We start from the raw sequence: 27,312 nt of genomic DNA, 5'->3' as shown, positions 1-27,312 counted from the left end.
CCTAGCAATTTGTGGGTGTGTTTTTGAGGACCATGCCCAGTTGGTTGAAAAGACTAAATTTATATACAGGGGAAAAGAGGCCATATCTCGGGAATGGAGAGGTACAGGAAGAAAAGAAAAATATCGCCGGATTCAGGAGAACAACGACATTTACACCAAGTTAAAAAAAAGACATATTTATGCCAAGGCCAAGTGACAGGTCCTTGTATATCACCTGTGTCTCTTTTTTCATGTGTCAACCCTTTTAGCTGTTTTGGGCTTTACTGTGTACCTTCAGATAATGCAGAATTTTTACCTGCACTTTTATATAAAACCATATTGCAGATCTCCGTTAGTTGTATGAAATGCAAACCTCTGCTCTGCTAAATCTATCACAGTTTGTGGTATCTGTATGTAAAGGGACATAGTCTTCGTGGTGGAACCTGCTTCTGTTCCTATATATGGAAGGATTCTTCTTGATATATGCTCCCCGTCTGTGTCCCGTCCTCTCACACGCACTGTACGCATTTATTTACTGTGCTCCTGAAAAAATGAGAACATTGGACTGGCGCAGACAGGATTTATTCTGGGAGGACACTGGAATAACACGTCCCTCGCTCGTGCTTGCAGGTCGGTTCTCCGCAGATTAGTCTTCCACTATCCGGACCCACTGCCAGCTATTGGAACATCTGCTCCGGCGCCTTTGTGTTTACGTGTAAATGAGTAACGCGGTCACAGTGTAATTGATCTGCGATTCACGGAGAGGGTCATGGAGGGAAATCTGTAGGTGAAGCTTCTGTATAGAGATGAAAGACAATTCTTGTTGGAGAGTCGATCTTGACTTTAAGATTGCTACTTCTTATATGCGGCACTAGAGTTCTAGTGCTTTTCCTCTCTGAAGAGACAATTTGCATATTTTCACAGAGGAGAATTGCGGCTTAAAAGTCTCCTCACCTCGGCATGTTTGGTATGTCACTCTCCGCAAGGAGAAACGTTACCCCTTGGATCCCAGAAAATTCACGAGAATGCAAAAATAGATGAGAAATTTCCATTAAAAAACAATAGAAATGACAAACAGTTCTACCTAATGGCTCCAATATATGGGTACATTTAGTTCAGTGACGTTGAATTTAGGGGCATAGCAAGTTATAATGGGGCTCCATAGTCATGCAGTCAAGGGGGCCTGGCTCCACCATGACCGCACTCACTGACAACCCTGTTGCCTTTCCTCCATTCTTCGTTCTCCTTTGTTTTGGTCACCAATCTGTATTCCACTTCCTCAGTATTCCCAGTGATCACTAACTATTACCTGTGGGAAGAGATGGCCCCAGGTTCAGCCAGACTCCATAGCAGCTGCCATGTCTGTCATACTCGTTATTGCCCCCATGGTCTAATATATTGTATCTGCATTTGGAATAGAAGTATGTCTTATTTTAGTCATGGTGAGATGTTCTCCACCATGAAAATAAATTACAGAATCATGGAGCTGGCTGTGCACTTAATGATGACTTTGTCTCTGGGACTTTTGCATAAATCCCTGAAAATCTGGATTCATGCGTAACCCCCGACAGAGCCATTGACGTCAGTGTAGTCTGAAATATTAAACTTTGGACATCATTTGACCTCCCCTCCTGACTGTGTCCATCTTTATAGACTCATTGACATCAATGGCTCTTTTGGGGGTACATCAATATCACAAATTTCGGGTATTCAGATGCAAGCCCCAGACTGCGTTCTGGGCAGGGACACAGATGTGATTTGTTCCCATCCTAAGGAAGTGCGTACATTACTGTACAAGGTACAGAATGGGCTAATAGAACCTCATGGTCAGCATATTAATTTTGGGACTATGTGGCTTGAGAAATGGCTGCAGTGCTGTGTAGCACAAGTGTGGCAACATGTCTTCTTGGAGGTATTACTACTGGCACAATCCAGGGGCTCCTTATGTGCCTGGGTCATTTTTCTCGCCTCTGAAAACACAGATGTATTTAGGTTTGTGTCCAAAAAAAAATAATGGATGGGATTAGAGAACTTCCTTCTTGGATTGGAACCTCTTCTTTTGCCAGGAATCTCAATCCTAGGTATGTTGGGGCATCAGGACTAGGACATGTGTGGGATTGTAGTGGACAAGGCAGCGGAGACCCTCACATGGAGAAGCTGGACAATGTGCACTCTGACTGAAAGACTAAAGGTACCGTCACACTCAGCAACTTTGCAAAGAGAACGACAACAATCCGTGACGTTGCAGCGTCCTGGATAGCGATCTCGTTGTGTTTGACACGCAGCAGCGATCTGGATCCCGCTGTGCCATCGCTGGTCGGAGCTAGAAGTCCAGAACTTTATTTTGTCGCCAGGTCGGCGTGTATCGTCATGTTTGACATCAAACGCAACGACGCCAGCAACGAGCATAGGGGGCGTCGCAGCGTCTCCTTCTAGTCAGTCGGTACACTCCGGCTGTTTGACATGGAGCTAACAACCAGCGAGAACGAGAAGTGAGTCGCCGTTACGTCACTGGATCGCTCCTGCATCGTTCTGGAGTTGCTGTGTTTGACCTCTCTACAGCGACCTAAACAGCGACGCTGCAGCGATCTAGTTTAGGTCGGCTCGATGTCTATATCGCCGCAGCGTCGCTGAGTGTTGCGGTACCTTAAGATTCAGGAACAGATATCGGAGGAGGATAATCAGTATTAATGAATCATCTGCCTGAGGCTCTCAGATCTAGACACTCCGTGAGACAACACACCACCCACTTTTTGTGTTGTGGCATCCCTCTTTTACACCCTCTAAGGGGGATAGAAACTTTCCAGAAGCTCTGCTTTATTGGAGGTTTCAGTGGCGCCTGTGAAACTTGCCAACTTGTCCAGGAGTTAGGGAGGTCTCTTCTTCTTCTAGGAGCCACCTAAACCTACTGGCAGAGTTGCCAAGTATGACGTAGATACAAACTAAACTTGTCCATTGTTTTTTGCTGGTAGAAGCCCCAAATCCGAGCGCCAAGTATGGAGCTAGCCGGCCACCCCTGCTATATATATACATCATTTAGTAACGTTTCATCGGTTACCACAACTATCTATATTGTGCTATAGGCCTCTACAGTAATCAGTCATGGAGATTGGTTTCATCATTTCTTATTACATGACGTCCATGTTTGTATTTTACCATTTATTTAACTCACAGCTATACTTCAAAAGGAAGAACTCGTATGTTAAGAAAGTTCCCAAAGTGATGATGCATGGCTAGTTTACACGGCGGATTTTGTGAGAGACGAGTCTAGTTAATCTGATCACATGCTTGCTTGGAGGCTTATGAAGCATGAACATTTTATTTGGTGTCCCTCTTAAATCAATTATCTACATCTCTGCAAATTTTACCACAGAGATTCAGAGCCAAAACTCAAAGTCCTGCATGCCGGCCTAATCCCTGTAGGATAATTGCTTGAACATCCTAATTAAACTTCTGGCGGATTTTACGACCCTCTCTGACTGTGCAGAGGGTTAAATAACAGCCCCAGCATTAGTTAGCAGTGTCCCCTCATAGTGTGGGGTCATTGAGTACCAGATTTGTTGTGGCCTGGGGCTATGTTTCCGGCTACTGAACTAACACAAATCGCTCCATTAGAGCATGGACAGCAGACAAATGTTCTAGCATGTGAACTTGGAAACATGAAAAAGAAGAAACGAAAAGCAATTTACCCCATAATTCTATTAGAAATTATATTTGTTGATAGCCCTCCCTGACAGAGACTACTGGAACACAGTACTATCTATGTCTACATAATTTACTCAAGAGACAGGAGCAGCACTATCTATGCCTACATCCTTTACTTAGAGACAGGAGAGCAGCACTATCTATATCTACATCATTTACTCAAGAGACAGGAGAGCAGCACTATCTATACCTACATCATTTACTGAGGCAGGGGAGCAGTACTATCTATACCTACATCATTTACTCAAGAGACAGGAGCAGCACTATCTATATGTACATCCTTTACTTAGAGACAGGGGAGCAGCACTATCTATATCTACATCCTTTACTTAGAGACAGGGGAGCAGCACTATCTATGCCTACATCATTTACTGAGGCAGGGGAGCAGTACTATCTATACCTACATCCTTTACACAAGAGACAGGAGAGCAGCACTATCTACGCCTACATCATTTACTCAAGAGACAGGAGCAGCACTATCTATATCTACATCCTTTACTGAGGCAGGGGAGCAGTACCATCTATACCTACATAACTTACTTAGAGATGGGAGCAGCACTATCTATACCTACATCATTTACTCAAGAGACAGGAGCAGCACTATCTATGCCTACATAATTTACTTAAGAGACAGGAGCAGCAGGAGATGGGGTGCAGAGTGTACGTTACTGATAAAAAAATGAACTTTTTTGAATTTACCAAATGGCTGCAATGACACAAAGAGTGAAAAATGTAAAGGGGTCTGAATACTTTATGTACCCACTGTAGATAGTGCTGCTCCTGTCTCTTAAGTAAAGGATGTAGGCATAGATGGTACTGCTCCCCTGTCTCTAAGTAAATGATGTAGGCATAGATGGTTCCTCTCCCCTTTCTCTAAGTAAATGATGTAGGCATAGATAGTGCTGCTCCCCTGTCTCTAAGTAGATGATGTAGGCATAGATAGTGCTGCTCCCCTGTCTGTAAGTAAATGATGTAGGTATAGATAGTGCTGCTCCCCTGTCTGTAAGTAAATGATGTAGATATAGATAGTACTGCTCCCCTGCCTCAGTAAATGATGTAGGCATAGATAGTGCTGCTCCCCTGTCTCTAAGTAGATGATGTAGGCATAGATAGTGCTGCTCCCCTGTCTGTAAGTAAATGATGTAGGTATAGATAGTGCTGCTCCCCTGTCTGTAAGTAAATGATGTAGATATAGATAGTACTGCTCCCCTGCCTCAGTAAATGATGTAGGCATAGATAGTGCTGCTCCCCTGTCTCTAAGTAGATGATGTAGGCATAGATAGTGCTGCTCCCCTGTCTGTAAGTAAAGGATGTAGATATAGATAGTGCTGCTCCCCTGTCTCTAAGTGAAGGATGTAGATATAGATAGTGCTGCTCCCCTGCCTCAGTAAATGATGTAGGCATAGATAGTGCTGCTCCCCTGTCTCTAAGTAAATGATGTAGGCATAGATGGTTCCGCTCCCCTTTCTCTAAGTAAATGATGTAGGTATAGATAGTGCTGCTCCCCTGTCTCTAAGTAAAGGATGTAGGCATAGATAGTGCTGTGTTCCAGTAGTCTCTGTCATAGAGGGTGAACTTGGAAACATGAAAAAGAAGAAACGAAAAGCAATTTACCCCATAATTCTATTAGATATCATATTTGTTGATACGCCCTCCCTGACGGAGACTACTGGAACACAGCACTATCTACGCCTACATCATTTACTCAAGAGACAGGAGCAGCACTATCTATGTCTACATCCTTTACTTAAGAGACAGGAGCAGCACTATCTATGTCTACATCCTTTACTTAAGAGACAGGAGCAGCACTATCTATGTCTACATCCTTTACTTAAGAGACAGGAGCAGCACTATCTATGCCTACATCCTTTACTTACAGATAGGGGAGCAGTACCATCTACAGTGGGTAAGGAAAGTATTCAGACCTCTTTACATTTTTCACTCTGTTTAATTGCAGCCATTTGGTAAATTCAAAAAAGTTCATTTTTTTTCTCAGTAATGTACACTCTGCACCCCATCTTCATTGAATAATAATAGAATTGTAGACATTTTTGCAAATTTATTAAAAAATAAAAGCTGAACTATCACATGGTCATAAGTATTCAGACCCGTTGCTCAGTATTGAGGAGAATCCCCTTTTGAGCTAGTACAGCCATGACTCTTCTTGGGAATGAAGCAACAAGTTTTTCACCCCTGGATTTAGGGATCCTCGGCCATTCTTCCTTGCAGATCCTCTCCAGTTCCGTCAGGTTGGATGGTGAACGTTGGTGGACAGCCATTTTCCCGTCTCGATCTATGTCTATATCATTTACTTAAGAGAAAGGGGAGCAGTATTATCTCTGCCTACATTGTTTACACGTAATGACAGTAGGTAGTGCTATCCATATAATTTACTCAAGAGACCGAGAGGCAGCGCTATCTGTTCCTACATTATTTGCATGGAGGCAGGGAGCAAGTGCTATCTAAACATTCATTATTTACAGCTAGTGACAGGTAGGCAGTACTATCCATATTATTTACAGAGAGGCAGTACTATCTGTCCCTAAATAACTTCTATAAGGCAGTACTCTGTTCCGACATCATTTACATAGTACTGCCTCCCGATCTTTATCTTCAGTTTCATAATTTACATGAACTGACAGGTAACAGTACTATCCAAATTAGTTTCATAGACACAGGGAGGCAGTGATATCCACTCTTACATAATATACACAAAGACAGGGATGCAGTACTATCTGTTCCTACATCATTTGTATATAGAGATAATGAGGCAGTGTTATCTGGGTCTACAAAATTTTCATAGAGACCAGGAAGCAGGACTGTCTGCACATTTTATTATTTTTGTTAAGGGACTAAGGAATTTAAAAGTACTACCCTCCTGCTAATTCCCCTATCCCTTTGGACCCCAAAAAACCTAAATTTTCAGGGACTGTACTAGCAAACTCTGAGTACAGATATGTCTGCACTGTCATAATTTACATAAAGAGAGGGATGGGAGTGCGATATATTCCTATATCATGTACATAGAGACCAGGAGGCAATACTATCTGTGCCTATATGGATTACAGTTAATAATAGACAGTACTGTGTGTATCTTTGTGACATGGAGTCAGAGACAAGGAAGCAGTACTGTTTGGGGCAACATTACTTATAGAAAAAGTGGAGTAGTTCTAAGTGTGGTTATTTTATTTACCCGGAGAGACCGGGTGGAAGAACTACATTTTCCTACTTTATGCACCGGGAGAAGCAATGAGTCGGTACTTTCTATGGCTGCTGTATTTGCAGAAAGAGACAGACTACAGCAATATCTGTGCCTACATTATTATCACCTTTTAGTGATCACTATCTATAATATTATGTATAATACAACTGAAAACTCTCCAGACATTTAGGTGGCCAAATAGTGGCTGCACTAAGCAGCTGAACTATGGGAGATCCAGGTGCTTCGGCCATAATTAGGGTAAATGCGGCTGTACAATGTCAAGTATGAAGGAAGGGACCTGTTGTTGGGCAGATGGCATGTTTAGTGTTGTGGGGGAATGGAATGTCTCTATTTGTGCATTGAGTGTTGGCCGTCCAGAATAGCAGCGTGTGCTGACGGCTACTGGCGCTATGTTCACAGATTCTGATCTAGGAGCTAGCAGGCGAAATCGCTAACGTGCCCACATAATGAGACCTGGTACGTAAAGTTCTTATGGCCTTGAATTTTTTTTTTTTTTTTAAAACTGTTACAGCCAGATGATCTTCATAGAAGGATATTGTTGGATCATGCTTGGAAAAACAATCACTTTTACAATGTCCTGCTTCATAAAACTTGCACCCGTTCTTGAGTTACACGCCTCAACATTGAAATTGCACCACCAAGAAGGAAAAGTCACTGATTTATAGAAATACAAATGACAAAAAAATGGAAATAAAGTTGCCAAAACATCTCAATTTACTCAGGATGGGGGTATGAGCGCTACGTGCAGAAATCCCCGCACTTACACAGCTTGGTTTCTATCAGTGAGGTTATCAGTGGTTGACTGGGAAATGTTCTGAATGCACTTGGGCAAATCATCAAGATCCACTGCTGCCAGCTCTTTTTGCAATTGCCGACCAATGACATCCCAGATGCTTGGATGTGAGACAAGTCTGGAGACGCTGCAGGCTATGGTAGCACATTTAGGACATTATGAAGACTAGAGAGGTCCAGTGCACAAACATTATGCCACTCCACACCATAATCACTGGAGTAGGACCAGTATGGCGTCTCCCCATGAAGACCTTTGTGGCGTTGTCCATGTGGTCTCATAAGATTTGAAAAATGGCATGTGCTGATCCCTTCTATGAAATTGGACATTACATACCAAACCTAAGGCGTTAAACAGTATCTGCATAATTAAAGACATTTGCCTGACATATGGCCTACAAGCCAGACGTCCACCTACAGATGTTCCATTGACCTCACACCACCACACTCAAAGGTTATCATAGCGTAGAGCAAGTTGACAATGGAGGCTGGAAATGAGGTTCATCCGCTTTTATTGCTCAGCGATGAGTCCCAAGTTTGTCTTGGAACCCAATGATAGCCAGAGTTTGGTCTGGAGACCACCTTGTCAACATGAAAGTGTCCCAAGAGCCGTTCTTCAGCAGGACAATGCCAGGTAGCATATTGCGCGTACTATTGTAGGCAGTCTGAGTGGCCTAAAACATGGCCTGCATAGTTTCCGACTGTCCCTCATAGAGCACATCTGGGCCGTCATTATTCAGCATTTTTTGCACAGGAGCTGGCAGAGGAGGAATTTGATGATCTGCTACACTGAATGCACTTGAGCAGCAAAACATTCTTAAGACAACCATTATTATCCTAAGGTATTTCCGTGGTGCTCATGCTTGATACTGATTTAACTGAGATGTTGTGAAAATGTTAAGGAGTGTATTTACACTCGTCGTTTAGGAGACCGACCACCGCTGCTGTTTGGCTTGTAAACACTGTGCTGAAGCTGGCCAGGATTAAGAGGTAACAACGAGGTCCAGCAAGCCTGACAAGCTTCAAAACACTGCTTATATGCTCAGTAGAGTAGAGCTTGTAAGCGCTGTCCACGTTCTAGCTGTTTAGCAGAGGTGGTCGGTCTTCAAGGCAACAAACTGCAAACAAAAAAATGTTAATATCTCAAGAATGGATGAAAATTTTAATAAGCAGTAAACTGCAAAAGTATTTACAAGCATTATCCAACAATACCCATTCACAAAGATGGGAATAACCTTTTACTAGAGGTAATAGTTTACAAATTCTATCTGCGGTCTTAATAAATCCATCATTAGCTGGCTTGACAAACCTAGAATTCTGTAGACCCCACCTTTGGCACATGTCCACTATTGCCGTGATTGCCGGCTAACAATTGCTACTTGGTTGTGTGACATGTATGGAGTAACTCATCATCTGTTGTCTTCTTGTATTTCACAGTTTGGGAAGTGTCTGCAGTGACCGTGGAGTCCGAGAACTACGATGTAAAGGAACTTGAATTTGGAGGTACTATAAAATGATTGTGAATTATGTCACCTCTATAATGATAGTGTCACGGGTTTACTGTGACAGAGAGGAGTCAGAAGACCGCAGCGTCTGATTTCTCCTATTCCTGCTCTGTTTAGGAGCATGTCACCTTCATATTAAATGGTGCAGGTTTCTTTTAGCAGTGCAGGGGTTAATCTGCTCAGATGAGAGCTCTTGGAAGCTTTCCTGCATTAAGGCTCTCAGCTGTTCACAGTTAGCCACTACCCTCTCCTATATAATCTGATTCCTGGCTAGCACTCATTGTCAGAGTTAGATTGTGCTGCATGGTTGGAGATGGTGGTTTGTGGTTGTTGTTGTTTGAGGAGGCGTTTGTTGGATTTATGTGAAACTGTTGCTAGGTTTTGAGTGTGTGATAATTCCCCTTCTTCTCCTACTTTGATTTTTCCCCATCCTCCAGTCCCTGGAGTATTCCTCTGTTTTTTATGTGAGTATATTTGTTTGTTTGGTATTTTCCTTTATTCCTGGTCTTATTACCTTTTAATCTGGTTAGTGTACTACAGTACACTACTACTGCCCTCTCCCCTGGGTGGGGAAAGTGTACAGACTGAAGGTGGATTCAGGAGCTAAGGCAAAGTATGTGGCCCCGGCATCTTCACCATCAGAAGTAAGTTGGGGAACTGGGCAAACTAGGGCGCCCCTAGCGTTAGGGACAGGGAAGAAGCCCCTGTTACAGGGTCACCCAACAACAGATTCATGGCAGATAGCGATTAATGTTTGCATCATTGTCAATGGCTCATTATCCCTTTACATATTATGTGCTGTAAAACAGAGAAAACATTTAGCTAAGAATCCGGGAAAACTGATTGACAACCTTATTATGAGCTGTAATCGCAACCATATCATTTGTTACCCCGGTTTCCTAAAGGCAGCACAACGTGCTGATGCTTGGGGTTATAGTCATGCCTCATCTGGAGATCCCAGGTGATATCATTTTATGTTATACTTCAGAGCTGCATTCACAAGTCTACAGGCTTCAGAGTTTAATGATTTTTTTTCCACTAGATACATTTATCACCAGTGATATATCATACAACAATGTCAATTTTGCTAATCAAACTCTGATTCCCCTCTGATCAGAATGTAATCCGATTTTCAAAGAGGCGGAGAGGAAAAAAAAGTTTCTCCATTCGCCTGTCTGTGAAAATTGGTCTGCACTCGGATGTCATTCAAGTGCAGTCCGAGATCTTCCACAAACCCAGAGACATGAATGGGCGAGTGCCTTCTGATTATCGGGACAAATAGTGCAGCTGCGATATTTTTTTGGGGGGATATGTTTATGGCCTCATTCAATAACATGGGGTTGACCCCTTAGGGCTCATGCAGACAACCTTAATTTCGGTGCTAGAGCGGAGCGGTGGTCGAGCCTGCATGCAGTTGTTAAATTCACTGTCTATAGAACTATGCAATCAGCAATGTATTTTATGGATAACTGCTCTGAGTTGGACAGCCCCTTACCTCCAGCACTCCCTTCTTGTTCAGTGTCCGCTCAGAGCTTCCTTCTGTGATATGAAGTGTTGGGAGCATAATTTTTACGTCAGCTACTGCGGAGAAATCTGATGTAGGTGATAAATGCTCCCCAAATCTCAGCCCATCTGTTATGGTGGTGTCTGATCACAATCCTCTTCTAATTAGCAGAATTATAAATGCAGCTCTGGAGTACCATACATTATTAATCTCAGGTTCATTACCAGATAGGTGAAGCAAAGTATTTACACATTTAGTACTGATAAAAAATACACTAAAAAGTGGATTACCAGACGGGACAGTCAAGTTCTTCCAGTCTACCATCCCTACACCATTTACCCACCATCCAAGGAGAGGAAAAAACCCACAATATTTCGTAGCATTGGAGCCACACGGGTGTGCACTATAAAGGGTTTATCTACATGTGTTTATGGGAAAAACAGCATTGACTTTACAGTATTCAAGACAATTTATTAAGCTCCATAAATCAACCACTTGGAAATCAATATAGGTTCTATTTCCTAAGTGCTTCGTACTTATTGCTACAGTGCGGACAAGGAATATGTCTCCTGCCAAAATGCGTTATCAAAAAGAAATACCAAAATGCCCATTACTATAAGTCTTCTATTACTGTGCCCTATTAATATTGCTCCTGCATCATAACATAACTGGGGAGACATTAAAAGTACTATGGAAGATGTATTGGCACCAATGTTGGTTATTGCTCAGATTTTCCCAAAATAAGATAGAAGGAGAAGAATAAAAATGTAAAAAACTCAACACTTTAATATTAAAGTTGTTGGTTTTTTTTCAGTATGTTTGTTTTTTGGCACACATCTAAACCTTATTGGCAATGGCACCATTTTCTGCCAGGACAATCCTACAACCCAATTCAGAACGGGTTTGAGCTTATGCAAGCTGTGCACCAAAGGGGGCATTTGGAGATGTGTCGTTGGCATTTGGGGGGCATTCCTCGATGGTCCAGGGTGTCCATTTTGGGGCTTAGAAAGGTTGCTAAATATGCCTTCTAGTAACCCCTATCATTGAGAATGTGGATGACCTGGTTCTTGTTGGTAAGCTAACCCTGGGGAGGGTTCCTCCTTGTGTTGAGGGCATCGGACCTTCCCACCCGTCTCGGTCTTCTAGGAGACTTGGGCTCTACCGGCCAGGGTACATCATCTCACTGTCTACGTCAAAATGGAGCGCACAGCTCCACCGTGCTGACTTATTCAGCTGGTCAGTACGTAGGGGGCAAGTCAATGTATCGGCAACTTTGGATGCAGGAGCCGGATCCCGGCCTCACCGGTGCTGCCCAGCGGTAAAGAAGAAGCTGTCAGAATGTCCCAACTCCCGGGTGCTCTGCTGTTTGCCAGTGACGGCCAGGGGTGCGGGCAGACATTAAGGGCTCATTCACACACCCGATTTTTCCACGTACGAGAAACATGAGCCGATTATTTTGATCACAGTATGGTCCGAGTGTCATCAGTAGGGGAAAAAAATGTCCCCACCTTCTCCATTCTGACAGTCCATCTTATCCGAGTGTGATCCAAGTTTCTTTATGGGGCCGTTGCCTTGCATTGCCGATTTTTTTTTCATCCGACCCTCGGTTCAAAATCCAACATGACACCGCGATTTTTCGCAGCGAAAGAGAATATCATAGTTACGATGTCCATGGAACTCCTAGTAAGGATAGTACTCGTACGAGACAATCGGACGTGTGAATGAGCCCTAATGATCTCTTTTTTTTTTTTTCCTAATTGTGTCCATTCCCTCAAGGTGGTGTGAAGCAGCGCCTTAGGTGGATTGCTACCTCTGCCTACCCTTTGTCCTGCCCTGATGGCAATCACACGTTTGTCCTCGCCCTTCTGGCCCCATGATCTAGGTGCGACTATATCCTCTGCCCCATAACACCTACTCCTAGACATGGCTCGCTTACCTAGGCAGGAACTGCAGCGAGAATGCTGGGTCACTTTCCAGGAGTCCAGATTTATTAATTCATATTTATACTTCAGGAAACCTTCAGCCTATTTCTGTTGTCTCCTTGCAGAACAATTCCTCTATGTCAGCAGTGATATAACAGCAAGGTCAGGCTGCCTGCCGCAGAAACTCCACGGAACACATTTCCGCTGGGTGACCCAGGAGAGACAGTTCTAGACGCCAGGGACTTGGTTACATAATTATAGGACACGGTGTGGAGGTTCTTGTTACTCTCTTCTTATTATTAATATATTTGGATTGATTTTCTTATTAATCACAGAGGCGTTACATTTTATGTATCATATGCCCCACCTGCCATGCATTGCATTGGATCTAAACTTCTTTTTTTCATTAAAATGTCATAACCTTGTGAAATAAACATAAAAACCATGGCATCATATCATGTCCCAAGTGGACAAGCCATGAGGCGCTCACCCTCTTCCCACTTGTCTGGTTACTGGAGGCGCAGAGTTATTTCCTGGGCAGGACCTGAGCGTGCTACAAGGTGGATCCCGGGTTCGGTGAGGACTAGGAGGGTATACATTTTGGGGTGGAGTGGTAACCTTGACTCTGGTGAAGAGCTGAAAACTAAAAGCTCAGGGTCTGTTTATGTTGCCATTGTCACGGGACTTCCAAGACAGAGAGAGAACAAAAGATCGCTGCGTCTGGTTACCCGAACTCCTGCACTGGTTAGAAGTACTTCACCATATTATTAAACAGTGCGTTTTTTTGTATAAGATATAATCTCTTCAGTTGCAGCTCCTGGAGCTCTCCTACCTAGATTGTCTCAGCTGTTCAGAGTTGGCCACTCCCCTCTGCTATATATGCTTACCTCTGGCATTTAAGAATTGCCAGTGTTAGTTCTTGCTGCCTGGTTTGGAGTTAGAGGTGTAGTTTGCGGTTGGAGTTGGGTGTTTGGAGATTTGTTCAGGAGATTGTTGCTTGGAGTTTTGTTTGTTTGCACATCCTCTTTATCTCCTATTTGTTTTTTCTTTCTTTTACTTCCCGGTGTTCCACTGTGTTGTTTGATGAGTGTATTTTGTATGACTGTGATTTTCATTTATCCCTGGCAGTCTTCTCTTGTTTGTCTGGTTAGTGTTATCCTAGACACTTTGGTTTCCGATCTCCATGGGTGGAGGAGGGGACAGATAAGGGTTGATATAGGAGCATAGCAAGTCACATGAATCAGACATCTCCACATTCAGAAGTAATCCAGGGGACAGGTATAGACTAGAGCACTCCCTAGTTCTGGGGAACAAGTTGGCGCCCACTGCCACAAGGCATTGCTGCCACAGGAATAAGTAGGACTTTAAAGGGGCTTTCCCTATAAATGACACATCTAAAATTATGCATAATTGTCTGATTGCTGGGGGTCCCACCATCGGAACCCACACCAATGATAAGGAAAGGGGTCCTGATCCCCTGTTATTCTTTTCTTCAATTAGGATTGAATGCAACAACGTAGTCTCATGTGCATCCTGCTGCTCTTATACTCTGCAGCTGTCCTGGATCTCCCAAGCCACAAGGGGCTGTGGCTTATCTAAAACCTGCCCAAAAGTGTTACTTATTGGTCCAAGTCATAGCGTATGGTGTGGCGTAAACGTCACCAGAAATGTTGACAACTATGTGCTTCATTCATTGTCTATGGTACTGATGGAGACAACTGAAGACAGTGATCCAGGGGCCCTTAGGGCATTACAAAGTTCTTGCCCCCTTGTATATTTTAGGTTGAAGTTGTGTATCGTTCTTTCTAGCTATGGCTCTCTTTATTTCCCACAGAGACAATTCTTACCTGCAAATACCGACTGGAAAAAGAACAAGTCGTCCGGTTAGAATGGAAAAAAGTGGCTCTCAATGGAGAAGTTTCTTTTGTCTTCTTTAATAACTCGCTGGCAGGTAAACGTTTCATAATTTATTTATTTTTTTATTTAAAAGAATGTGTCACAATCCACCCTTAGGACCAATAGAGAACCACCTGTGCACACTGATGACACATGGATGACATTTGTGTGACATCAGTGTGACACGTACCGACGTCTGTGAAAAGCAGTACAGTTAGCGCTGTTCCCAGGCGCTGGGTGCTGAATCCAGCTCTCGTCATTATTGCCTGCTCTTCCTGCTGTCAGTGAGACCAGGCGACATTGATGACAGTAGTAGTAGTCGGCGGCACACACCATCTGTTTAGCTTTTGCTGGACAGTAAATATAGGGGGACCTCACGTCATTTTTCTTTTTGGGTCCCCCTTTTTACCAGTAAAGGCTAGGCCAACAGCCATGAGCCGTTATTAATGGGCTTGGAACTTTTATGGATATTGGCCCCTTCCCAGATTAATAATAGAGCACAGCTGTCAGCTTTCCATCAGCTGGTTAGGAAAATTAATGGGGACCTCGCAATGTTTTTCTTATTTATTTATACGCTGATACACAGACTGCTGGCGCTGACTACAAGTCTCATCAGCGTCTCCTAGTCTCGCTGATCGTAGGGAGACCAGGCGACAATGATAAGTGTTTGATTCAGCGCCTGGGAACAGCGCTAATTGTACTACCTTTTCCCAGATGCCAGTACGTGTCACACTGATGGTGCACACGGGCAGCAGACGGATGCAACACAGATGTGACACATGGACACGGGTAGCACCACTTCTGTTTCTTTCCAGTACCGGTAATATCAGGATGTGTGACAGAGACCTAACAAAAATTTATTCCTTCCTGTACATGTCACAGAACTGCCATATGCACTATCAGTACTAGAAAAATCTATTTTCTGTATAAATCCTCCATAAAGAACACTCCTTTATCAATCTAACTAAACGCCTTGTGTCATCACACAGCAATCTTCTATAATGTCTTCTCTTTCATGGGAGGAGCCTCCCTCTCGAGTTTTACTCATGGGCGGAGTCTTCTGCATTTTTTTCTTTATTGGAGGAGAATTCCTGGCGTGTTTTTTTCTCTTTTATTTTTGTAAATTATTATCTGTGACCATCACCGTTGTGTCTCTTAGAAAACATGACTTTGTGTCTCATTGACCCCAGTGTCTAATATCCTTACTTACCCGAGGTTGTAATACAGGCTTAGGCTGGGATCACACTTGCGAGTTCAATGCAAGAAACTCACGCATGAATTCCCAGCACTGCTGCCGGCACTCGGGACCGGAGCGTGCTGCATGTATTTCTATGCAGCTGAACGCGCTCCGTTCCTGAGTGCCAGCGGCAGTGCTGGGAATTCATGCGAGAGACTCCCGCGAGTTTCTTGCATTGAACTTGCAAGTGTGACCCTGGCCTTAAAGGGGTATTCCCATCTCCATGATCCTATCCCAATATGTAGTAGGTGTAATAGTAATAATAATAATATTAGCAAATACCTCCAATTAGAGATGTAGTATAGTTCTTCTGATTTGCTATGTCGCTTACTCCATGTGCAGGTCATTGCGGTAGCTTAGATATCCATAGTTACAACCATAAACAACTAACTAACTTGGATACCTAAGCTACTGCAATACCCTGCACATGGGGTGAGCAACATAGCAAATCAGAAGAACTATACTACATCTCTACTTGGAGGTATTTGCTAATAATATTATTATTATTATTACACCTTCTACATATTGGGATGGGATCTTGGAACTAGAGATAAATCCTCCTTAAAGGGATATTCCAAACAGCCACTATAAAACACAGCTGATCCTGCTAATTTCTCAGTGGGATGAGCTGACCAGTTCATCTAATGTGTATGGGCATCTTCCTTCGGTTTCCCAGCAGATCATCTTGAGGAGAGAAGGATCAAGCAGTTGAAATTTCAATGCCCTATCATTTTGTTTTCAGGGGGAGATAAGCCGCCGCCAAAGATGTCTGGCAGCGCCTCTCTCTCATCTCTCAGTACAAAATGTATAGGAATGCTCTGCAGATTTGAGCGCTCCTGTGGATGGAGGAGTCGGGAGCCATCTGCCAGATATCTCATAGGTATGGCCAGGATAAGTCAGACAAGACGTCAGCTAGACCATTTGATCTCTTGGGTGCAAAGGAAAAGATCTCATAAGTCCCATATATAGGACTGGCACAACTAACTGGCCAATAAAACATGCCAAGCAGAAGATTGGCACTTTCATGGTGGGAGAGTAAAATAAAAATAATCCAGATGGGATGACTTGTGACCAACACATTCTTATTTTTAGTATATTCATTATTTGCATTTATCTTGTGCCAACAGCTGATTTACAGAAGCGAGCGGAGATGATGGGCCCCAGTATCCGGTTCCGGAATCTCAGCAGAGGAGATTCAGGACAATATCGCTGTGAAGTCAGTGCGCCTCAAGACAAAAAGAACTTCCAAGAAATCATCATTAATTTAGCGGTGTTAGGTGAGTGCTGTCTACGATGTATAAAAAGAGAAAACAGTCGTTTCAGTCCAGCTTAGTGATAAATCTGCCTCAGGGCAGGTGCAGAGGACCGTATGTTTTCTCATCCGAGAGAATCTGCTAGATTAGGCAAACCACACTTTGATCAGAGTATGATCTGATTCTCTCAGATACAGATAAGATGGAGAATAAAAATCTCCATCTTCTCCATTGTTAGTCCATGGCAATCAAACTGCACTCAGATGCCATCCGGGTGCAGTTTCATATTTTTTATGGACTCATTGACTTGCACGGCCGAGTGTGATCCAAATCTTGAATCAAATTCGGACATGCTGCAATCTGACCTTCACAACCCTATAAAATTACATTGGTCCGAGTAAGATCCAATGTTTTGTCTGATCTCAGTCGGACCGATAATACGATTGTCTGCATGAGCCTTCAAGCTAAGTAATCTTGGACAAACTGGCTCCTAAGGACGCATACCGACTGACAACTGCGAAATAAAACAAGATGATCTTTATTGAACTCTGACTTCTTAGAACATATTGCTATATAGTTCAGTTTGAGTCTGGTGCCCCTCCAATGCTTTGGGCTATCTTTTAGCAAATAATTAGCCCACCATTGGATTCACATAGAAAAAAAAGAAATCAAATTTGAAAATTGTTCGAAATATTTAAGGATGACTTGAGATTAAATAAATACTCACGTTAAGGAAAGGGCATTCCTAATTTTTCTAAGAGAGAATCTATTAGCAAGGTTTTGCTATTTAATTTTAGAGCAGCATGATGTAGGGACAGGGAACCTGATTCCAGCGATGTTTCACTTACTGGGCTGCTTGTTGCAGTTTCAATAAAATCAATGTTTTATCTCCAGGAGATTATCACTACAAGGCTAGTCGTCTTATGCCATATATGGTAGTTCTCCTGCTCTCTGTAACCACGCCCCCACCACTGATTGGCAGAGAGCTGCCAATCAGTTGTCTGGGCGGGTTACTCAGGGCTTAGCAACTGCTAGATCTGCAACAGATAAAACAGGGATTTCACCGAAACTTCACCAAGCCAACCAGTAAGTGATACATCGCTGAAATCAGGGTCTCTGTCCCTACATCATGTCCGATAACCTAACAAAAACCTGGTGACAGATTCTGTTTAAAGTGGATCTGTCGCCAGATTTCCCTGCCTAGTATTAAAAAACATAACCTGATATTACTAGCAGGATTATACAGCAATTCTGTAAGTACACCAGCTTCATCAGGTATAAGAGCTCTAGTAATTATATGTATGCGGTTTTTATGGTAGAATCTGGTGATGATCTGCTTTGACTGTAGAGCGAGCTTATTTATGTCGCCTCCATCTCTGCATTATTTGGATCCTGCATTTGTTAACTCGGCGGAGGTTTCCCATAAAAGCGTCGGAGTACAGCGTGTTCCGCCATTAAACCTCGGTACTTCTCGCGTTTTTTATGTGACACAGTACAATGACGGTTCTCCGGTTTTATAACATCTGAAAGGCTTTACAGCTTACTTTTTTTTTTGTCTTAAAATATGTGAAATCTAATCTGGCTTATTCCTCAGGTTGGCAATTTTCCGTTTTGCCTCCTTTCCAGGAAATTTTTTTGTTGTTGTTAATCTCCCTTTTAACATTTTGGACAAGTAAATATAATCATTCCTTCACATGACTTCCTACAGTTGTCTGCTGCCTGTGCGTTCCTGCAGCTGTTGTGACACTACAACTCCCATCATGCCCAACTCCCAGCATTTGTCATTCTCTTGGTCAGTAAAATGATGTAAATAGGTCCAGCAGAGATCCCGAGCTTCAGCCTCTATTATGTAGCCCATTATTTCGGCTTCATGGCCAAAATCTCCCAGTCTAGGTTTAGAGAAGACCTCACTGTCAGAGTACATGATATGAGCTCAGCTGCCTGTAGACTAGCATTGTGACTGAATTATAAATGCAGCTCTGGAGTATGTGCACACGTTGAGTATTCGTAGCAGATTTTTCTGCAGGAGAAACGCTGTGTAAAATGTGTGCGGTATTTACATGAAATTATTTTTCCCATTCATTTGAAATAGATGAAAAACTCTGAAAGAATTGACAATGCAGCACATATGGAAAAAACACTCCAATGGGTCAAATCCATAAGGAAAAAATCAGCAGCGTGAGCGCGAGACCTCACAAATCCCAGGCACTCTTCTGGTACTGTATGCTGCATTTGTTATCTGCGGCAAAAACTCTAGGACTTGTTCACGTTCTGCGTTTTTACTAAACACAGGATGTAACTCGGGATCAGTAATGTCTGTACACAGTGACTGCACCAGCAGAATAGTGAGCGCAGCTCTGGGGTATAATACAGGATGTACAGTATCTCAGGATCAGTAATGTAATGTATGTACACAGTGACTGCACCAGCAGAATAGTGAGTGCAGCTCTGGGGTATAATACAGGATGTTACTCAGGATCAGTAATGTAATGTATGTACACAGTGACTGCAACATAGAATAGTGAGTGCAGCTCTGGGGTATAATACAGGAGGTAACTCAGGATCAGTAATGTATGTATGTACACAGTGACTGCACCAGCAGAATAGTGAGTGCAGCTCTGGGGTATAATACAGGATGTTACTCAGGATCAGTAATGTAATGTATGTACACAGTGACTGCACCAGCAGAATAGTGAGTGCAGCTCTGGGGTATAATACCGGATGTAACTCAGGATCAGTAATGTAAGGTATGTACACAGTGACTGCACCAGCAGAATAGTGAGTGCAGCTCTGGGGTATAATACCGGATGTAACTCAGGATCAGTAATGTAAGGTATGTACACAGTGACTGCACCAGCAGAATAGTGAGTGCAGCTCTGGGGTATAATACAGGATGTAACTCAGGATCAGTAATGTAATGTATGTACACAGTGACTGCACCAGCAGAATAGTGAGTGCATCTCTGGAGTATAATACAGGATGTAACTTAGGATCAGTAATATAATGTATGTACACAGTGACTGCACCAGCAGAATAGTGAGTGCAGCTCTGGGGTATAATACAGGAGGTAACTCAGGATCAGTAATGTAATGTATGTACACAGTGACTGCACCAGCAGAATAGTGAGTGCAGCTCTGGGGTATAATACAGGATGTAACTCAGGATCAGTAATGTAATGTATGTACACAGTGACTGCACCAGCAGAATAGTGAGTGCAGCTCTGGGGTATAATACAGGATGTAACTCCGGATCAGTAATGTAATGTATGTACACAGTGACTGCACCAGCAGAATAGTGAGTGCAGCTCTGGGGTATAATACCGGATGTAACTCAGGATCAGTAATGTAAAATATGTACACAGTGACTGCACCAGCAGAATAGTGAGTGCAGCTCTGGGGTATAATACCGGATGTAACTCAGGATCAGTAATGTAAGGTATGTACACAGTGACTGCACCAGCAGAATAGTGAGTGCAGCTCTGGGGTATAATACCGGATGTAACTCAGGATCAGTAATGTAAGGTATGTACACAGTGACTGCACCAGCAGAATAGTGAGTGCAGCTCTGGGGTATAATACAGGAAGAAACTCAGGATCAGTAATGTAATGTATGTACACAGTGACTCCACCAGCAGAATAGTGAGTGCAGCTCTGGAGTATAATACAGGATGTAACTCAGGATCAGTAATGTATGTACACAGTGACTGCACCAGCAGAATAGTGAGTGCAGCTCTGGAGTATAATACAGGATATAACTCAGGATCAGTAATGTAATGTATGTACACAGTGACTGCACCAGCAGAATAGTGAATGCAGCTCTGGGGTATAATACAGGATGTAACACGGGATCAGTAATGTAATGTATGTACACAGTGACTGCACCAGCAGAATAGTGAATGCAGCTCTGGGGTATAATACAGGATGTAACTCGGGATCAGTAATGTAATGTATGTACACAGTGACTGCACCAGCAGAATAGTGAATGCAGCTCTGGGGTATAATACAGGATGTAACTCAGGATCAGTATTGTAATGTATGTGCACAGTGATTGCACCAGCAGAATAGTGAGTGCAGCTCTGGAGTATATAATACAGGATGTAACTCAGGATCAGTAATGTATGTATGTACACAGAGACTGCACCAGCAGAATAGTGAATGCAGCTCTGGGGTATAATACAGGATGTAACTCAGGATCAGTAATGTAATGTATGTACACAGTGACTCCACCAGCAGAATAGTGAGTGCAGCTCTGGAGTATAATACAGGATGTAACTCAGGATCAGTAATGTATGTACACAGTGACTGCACCAGCAGAATAGTGAGTGCAGCTCTGGAGTATAATACAGGATATAACTCAGGATCAGTAATGTAATGTATGTACACAGTGACTGCACAAGCAGAATAGTGAATGCAGCTCTGGGGTATAATACAGGATGTAACACGGGATCAGTAATGTAATGTATGTACACAGTGACTGCACAAGCAGAATAGTGAATGCAGCTCTGGGGTATAATACAGGATGTAACTCGGGATCAGTAATGTAATGTATGTACACAGTGACTGCACCAGCAGAATAGTGAATGCAGCTCTGGGGTATAATACAGGATGTAACTCAGGATCAGTATTGTAATGTATGTGCACAGTGACTGCACCAGCAGAATAGTGAGTGCAGCTCTGGAGTATATAATACAGGATGTAACTCAGGATCAGTAATGTAATGTATGTGCACAGTGACTGCACCAGCAGAATAGTGAGTGCAGCTCTGGAGTATAATACAGGATGTATCTCAGGATCATTAATGTAATGTATGTACACAGTAACTTCACCAGCAGAATAGTGAGTGCAGCTCTGGGGTATAATACAGGATGTAACTCAGGATCAGTAATGTAATGTCTGTACACTGTGACTGCACCAGCAGAATAGTGAGTGCAGCTCTGGGGTATAATACAGGATGTAACTGAGAATAAGTAATATTACATGACACGTAGTGTCCATTAAATAAATATTTACAAGAAGCAATGTTCTTAGTAACTGCTATACAATGCTAAATTCAATTACAGATGTCAACTAACAATCTGTTACTTGTACAGTGACCCTTCCAAAAACAGAAGAGCATGTCATTACATAATGGAAATGCTGGCAGTTCAAGCAGAAAGGAAATTACCTATCATCCTTTCTTAGAAGAAAAAAATGCTGGTGATGCAAGAAGATTTAAAGTTCACCAATACGCTAACTTCAGCCTTCACGAGTCCTCATAAAGGGGATAAGGTGTCACAGGTTTACCACAACAGAGAGAGAGGAGCCAGAAGACCGCAGCGTCTGAGTTCTCCTACTCCTGCCCTGAATAGAGGCATGTCACCATCTTTTTAAATGGTGTCAATTTCTTTTGGCAGTGCAGGGATTAATCTGCCATGTTGAGAGCCCTGGGAGCTAAGGCGCTCATCTAAGCACTGTTCGCTACTCCTATTACCTATAAAATTTTGGTCCTGACAGACACACATTGTCAGAGCTAGCCTATGCTGCATGGCTTGGAGGGTAGTAGTTGGTGGTTATAAGAGTAGGTGTTTGGTGGATTTATCTGTGACTATTTGGTTTTGTGAGTGTGATAGTTCCCTTTCCTTCTCCTACTTTTTTCCCCATCGTCCACTCCCCAGTGCATTCCTCTGTTATATGTAAATTTATATTTGTATGCCTGGTATTTTCCTTTACCCCTGTTTGTGTTACCTTGTTCGTCTGGCTGGTGTACTACAGTGCACTGCTACTCCTCTCTTCCCTGGGTGGAGGAAAAGTACAGACAGAGGGCGGATTCAGGAGATAAGGCAAGGTACGCGGCCTCGGCATCTTCACCTTAAGAAGTAACCCGGGGAACAGGGTGAGCTAGGATGTCCCCTAGCATTAGGGACAGGGAAGGAGCCCCTGGTTCTGGGTCTCCTGACAACAGAGTAGTAACAATAGGTTTTGCCATGTGGCTAATTCCCCACCACCTTTTTGAAAAAGTAAAAATGGGAGACCTATAGCAGACAGGATGGGGCCGACCTAGGCTGGGTTCACTGACTAAGCAAATATTTGCCAACTTGCCCAAGACTGACCAGAAGTCTCCTGAAAATAGGGAATACCTCCTGACGAGTTGGCAAGTCTTTCTGAAACCTCTGTGTGATGCCAGAATGGAGCCCAAATTGAGGACATGGGGAAGCTGCTGGCAAAAGTGAGACTATGGGGGGTAATATTTTAAGGAATCGCTATTTAAGCTATTTTTTAACCTGTGGTGTTATGGGGGGTTGCACTCTTTCCCTAAAAAAATTTACCTAATCCCTTTAATCATTGCTGGCAGTGGTTTCTTACCGTACGCCGGCTGCCATATTTGTACTTTTATCTATTGTTTTCCCACTGATGGTTTACAGGCATAGAGCTCAGTGTGATTTTGACTAAATCCATCTTACAATAAATATTTATGCTGCCAGCTGCTTGTTCATGAGCTGGAGAGGAAGCCATTCTCTACAAATAAAAGAGGGGAGATATGTTTTTGAAAATCTAAACATACCAGACTGATGAAGGCTCGGCCATTCTTCATAGGGAGCCTGCAGAGACATCACAGGGCCGACCGTCATTTATCTCTTGGGTCTTTTACAAATATTATTTTCAGATGAACAAATATTTTCTTTTGGAGCGGCATCCGGAACGAGAGAAATAGCAATCATTGCACGGAGGGAAATGCTGTCAGGACGGAACGTTGGCATATAAAGGGTAAAAGCAAAGAACAGCGCTGGGGCATAAGCTGGTATACTTTTATGGTGTAGGGGTACGTTCACACTGTGGCCAATTCACAGGCAAAACCCAAGAAAAAACCAATGAGCAAATACCCTGTAGTAGGTAAATAGTATTAGTGCAAGTAATGGCATAGGGCACTGAGATAACACTATTGTGATTAAAAATTGAAAATGAATTTTTCCAGGTTCAGCCATTTTGCTTTATTCTCTCAAGTGTCAGGAAAGTGTTTGTCTTTTCTTTTTTTTAATTTTATAAATGTGTATGTGTGTGGTTGCCACAACAACTCCCCAGCTGGTCCCCAATCTGTTTTTCGTCACCACACAGATCTGGATCTTCTGGCCTCACGTGGTCACGAGGGGCGTCACACACATCTTTGATGGGCATTGTTGTCCAAGTGACGACGTGAGGTCTACTCGGTGCCAGAAGACCGATCTGAAGCGAGGGAAACACCTGCAGTAACCATACATGTCTGTGGTGGGCCTGTAACAATCTACTATAATGTTTCATTACATTTTTAACAACTTCCCAGCCCTCTGTTTTTCATGCTTTGGGGACTGGAGAGGCTTCAGATGAACTAAACGTCAATTAGGACAGATTCGAGCGAATCTGACCAAAATACATTTTCGGGAGATTTTCTCAATTCTATTCCTAATACTTAATCGTGAATTACAAGTTGTATTATCCCAACATTGTGCTCTGCTCTTCCTAGTTCTGAGCTCACATCTTCTGGCACTCCTCGCTGGTTCAGTGTCTGCAGGGATTGGTATTCTGGGATGTGTAGTCTGTACGCTAGGTCTGATGTGAAAACTCTGCTCAATATTGACTGATTTCTAAAGCATTCAGGAACTCGACGGCATTAATAAATGTGAATTATTTCACTTAAAATGTGAATTCATAAAAAATAAATAACAGATTGTCGAAATAGTAAAAAAACAGCTGCCGGTGTCAGAAAAAAACACAGTAAACAGTGGTCACGTGCCGGACAGGAACGCCTAAGGGAGTAATGTATTTTTCAGGTTATTTTTATGGTATTTCCAGCTGTTTGTTTTATGATCTATTGGAAAACGCCTTTAATTAAACCAGTTGCATAAATACATTAGTTGATATGTGCACATATAGCAGAATCGCGTCTTAAAATGTCGACCGCTTTTCAATAAAGAAGTTCAGGGAATTCCACAACTACAAATCCACACCAAATGAAGCAGATTTTGCTGTTGATCTTCCTGTGAAAAGTATACAAATAGAATATATATATATATTGTACTTGCCTCCCCTGGTGATTTTGTGGCTCCTCTGCCTGTCCTTGTACAACCCAGCCTCCTGCAATGACGCCTCTCCCTATGTGATTGGCTGCAGTGGTCAGATAGGGCGATCGCCGGAGGCCAGGTTGTAAAGAGACTGCGCAAGAGAAGCCATGAAAGCGTCAGACGAGGTGAACACACGGTATAGTGAGTAAGTTTTTTTTCTTTATTATAAACTTTGTAGAAACCTTTTTTCAGGACTGGAGAATTTTGCCCTTTTTTATATGTCCCCTGTGATTTCAATGGGGAAAATCCACAAGAAATTTGTGCCCAATTAAAATCCAGATGGAAAATCCACAGTAATTGACAGCATTAAGGTGTTAGGGTAGACCGCTGTAATAGAAAGCAAAGAGAAGTGTAGGTAGATGAGGACAACGCTTACGGCCATGATTCCCCAAGGCTCAGTTTATTTTCAGTATTATTCCATCCCACCTGTTTTTTGTGTTTTCCCAACATTTTACTCTTTCGATATGTACATTTTTTTAACATCTTTTAATTTCAGGATTCTGACATGTATTCTACTTTTGTTGAACTATAATACCAATATATTCCTTATATGCCCTCTAACACTGCGGCCTGGCTGCTGAGACTACAGCCAGTCATGTGAATCCCAAAAATCATCTGGTGAATGGAGCGGTACTGAGCATGCGCGACCACTGTTCTATTCATTGTCCATAGCAGTGATGGTCGCACATGCTCACTACTTCTCCGCTCACACAGGAGACTTTAGGGTACCTGATCTCATCTCAAGTGGTCAGATTCCTTTTCATGGACTGTGTGCTTTAAAAAATATATATATAATATATATATATATATATATATATATATATATATATATATATATATATATATATGTGTGTGTGTGTGTATATGTATGTATGTATATATATAATATTATATATATTTGGGTATTTCAGTAGGTATGCCGTCATTCAAATCACCCATCTACCCAGACCAGAAATTGACTAAAAAGAGAGGCTCAGTGTAACCACAGATTACCTGGGGGACACCGTTTTGAAGATCATGTAATGCTTCTCTTCTCCTGTGGGGGTGCTGTAGTGAAATTGAACACTTGCTGCCCAGTTCCTTTCTAGACTGCAGCTGATTTCTGAGGTTCCCAGGTTAAGGACACCCTGAGATCAGCTTAATATTGGGGATATGCCACTCATTTAACAAAAAAAATGAGTGGCATAGACAATGCTTTTAACATTTAATAGGTGATAAATGTTAGATTATTGAGAGTCCGACCACTGGGACGCACATCCAAGTTTCTGTTTTAATATTTTTCCTCTATCCTAAAAGGGTTGTCCAGGTTTGGGATGAAAGTCTGCACTGTATGTGACTGCATACTTCTGAATCCTTACAGTGTGCACACCGCACGCTGTCAGAAGTATCCTGTGCCGGCGGTGAGAGCGGGCACATAGTGACTGCAGACTTTCATCCCAAACCTGGACAACCCCTGTAATAATGCAGTTATCACCTGTAGAGAATGTGAAAATATTACTAGAAGTAACATCAGTATTTTCTTTATGCACAGTGGCCCCTAGCGTCCCAGCGTGCGACATTCCAAGCTCCGCCATGAGCGGTAGTGCGGTGGAACTCAAATGTCGAGAGAAAGAAGGAAATCCGGCATCGGAGTACCGGTGGTTTAAGAATGGCTTCGCCCTAGAACTAAGTGTTAAAGCCACCAACACCACATACAAGGTGGATAAAGCCACCGGCACGCTGGTAAGTTCTCCCGTCACCTATGCACCTGTCATCTTCACAGACTAGAGGCGGCTAGGATGCTGGATTGAAACTGTCACCAGGAAGGCTCCTTATTGATTAGTGGGTGGAAATATTTTAACCAAACTCTCCAAATCAGTGACCAGAGGCTGAGGAGAGCACTTTCCATGTTTGTGTAGGAGCACCCTTCACTAGTAAAAGCCCTTTCAGATGGCAGCAGTCTGCTGATCTTGGTCGGTTCTGCTCCCAACACCACCAACAAGATGCCAGCCAAGCTTTTTCTGGCAAGCGTTACATGGCACCTGTTCAGATAGATTGCCGGCCATCATGTAATACATACGTAGCTTGTATCCACCAAAGTGGGAGATGCTCTTATGGAGGGGGATCTCTGTTCCAACTGTTAGGGTCCTGAACCTTCCTATGACATCCATGTTGGCTTCTGTGTAGGTCTTGTGTCTAAGGAGTCAGGGCTGTGACTTTTTTTTACAATAATGTCCTGAAAGGGG

At 42.9% G+C, this 27,312-nt stretch overlaps 1 protein-coding gene across 2 annotated transcripts in view; it reads left to right on the top strand.

Moving 5' to 3' along the window:
* JAM2 (junctional adhesion molecule 2) overlaps positions 1-27,312 on the top strand; it is a 112,730-nt gene that overhangs the window by 57,553 nt on the left and 27,865 nt on the right. For both annotated transcript variants that reach the window (XM_077294010.1, XM_077294009.1), the window contains exons 2-5: positions 9,134-9,199; positions 14,462-14,578; positions 16,888-17,037; positions 26,619-26,809. In XM_077294010.1, the coding sequence (XP_077150125.1) occupies positions 9,134-9,199; positions 14,462-14,578; positions 16,888-17,037; positions 26,619-26,809 (524 nt within the window). The remainder of the gene's footprint in view (positions 1-9,133; positions 9,200-14,461; positions 14,579-16,887; positions 17,038-26,618; positions 26,810-27,312) is intronic.

The sequence above is a fragment of the Ranitomeya variabilis genome, chromosome 3 (genome assembly GCF_051348905.1).
Source record: "Ranitomeya variabilis isolate aRanVar5 chromosome 3, aRanVar5.hap1, whole genome shotgun sequence".
Classification (NCBI taxonomy): Eukaryota; Metazoa; Chordata; class Amphibia; order Anura; family Dendrobatidae; genus Ranitomeya; species Ranitomeya variabilis.
The sequence above is the reverse complement of the archived record's forward strand: the minus strand, read 5'-3'. Positions and strand labels throughout refer to the sequence as shown.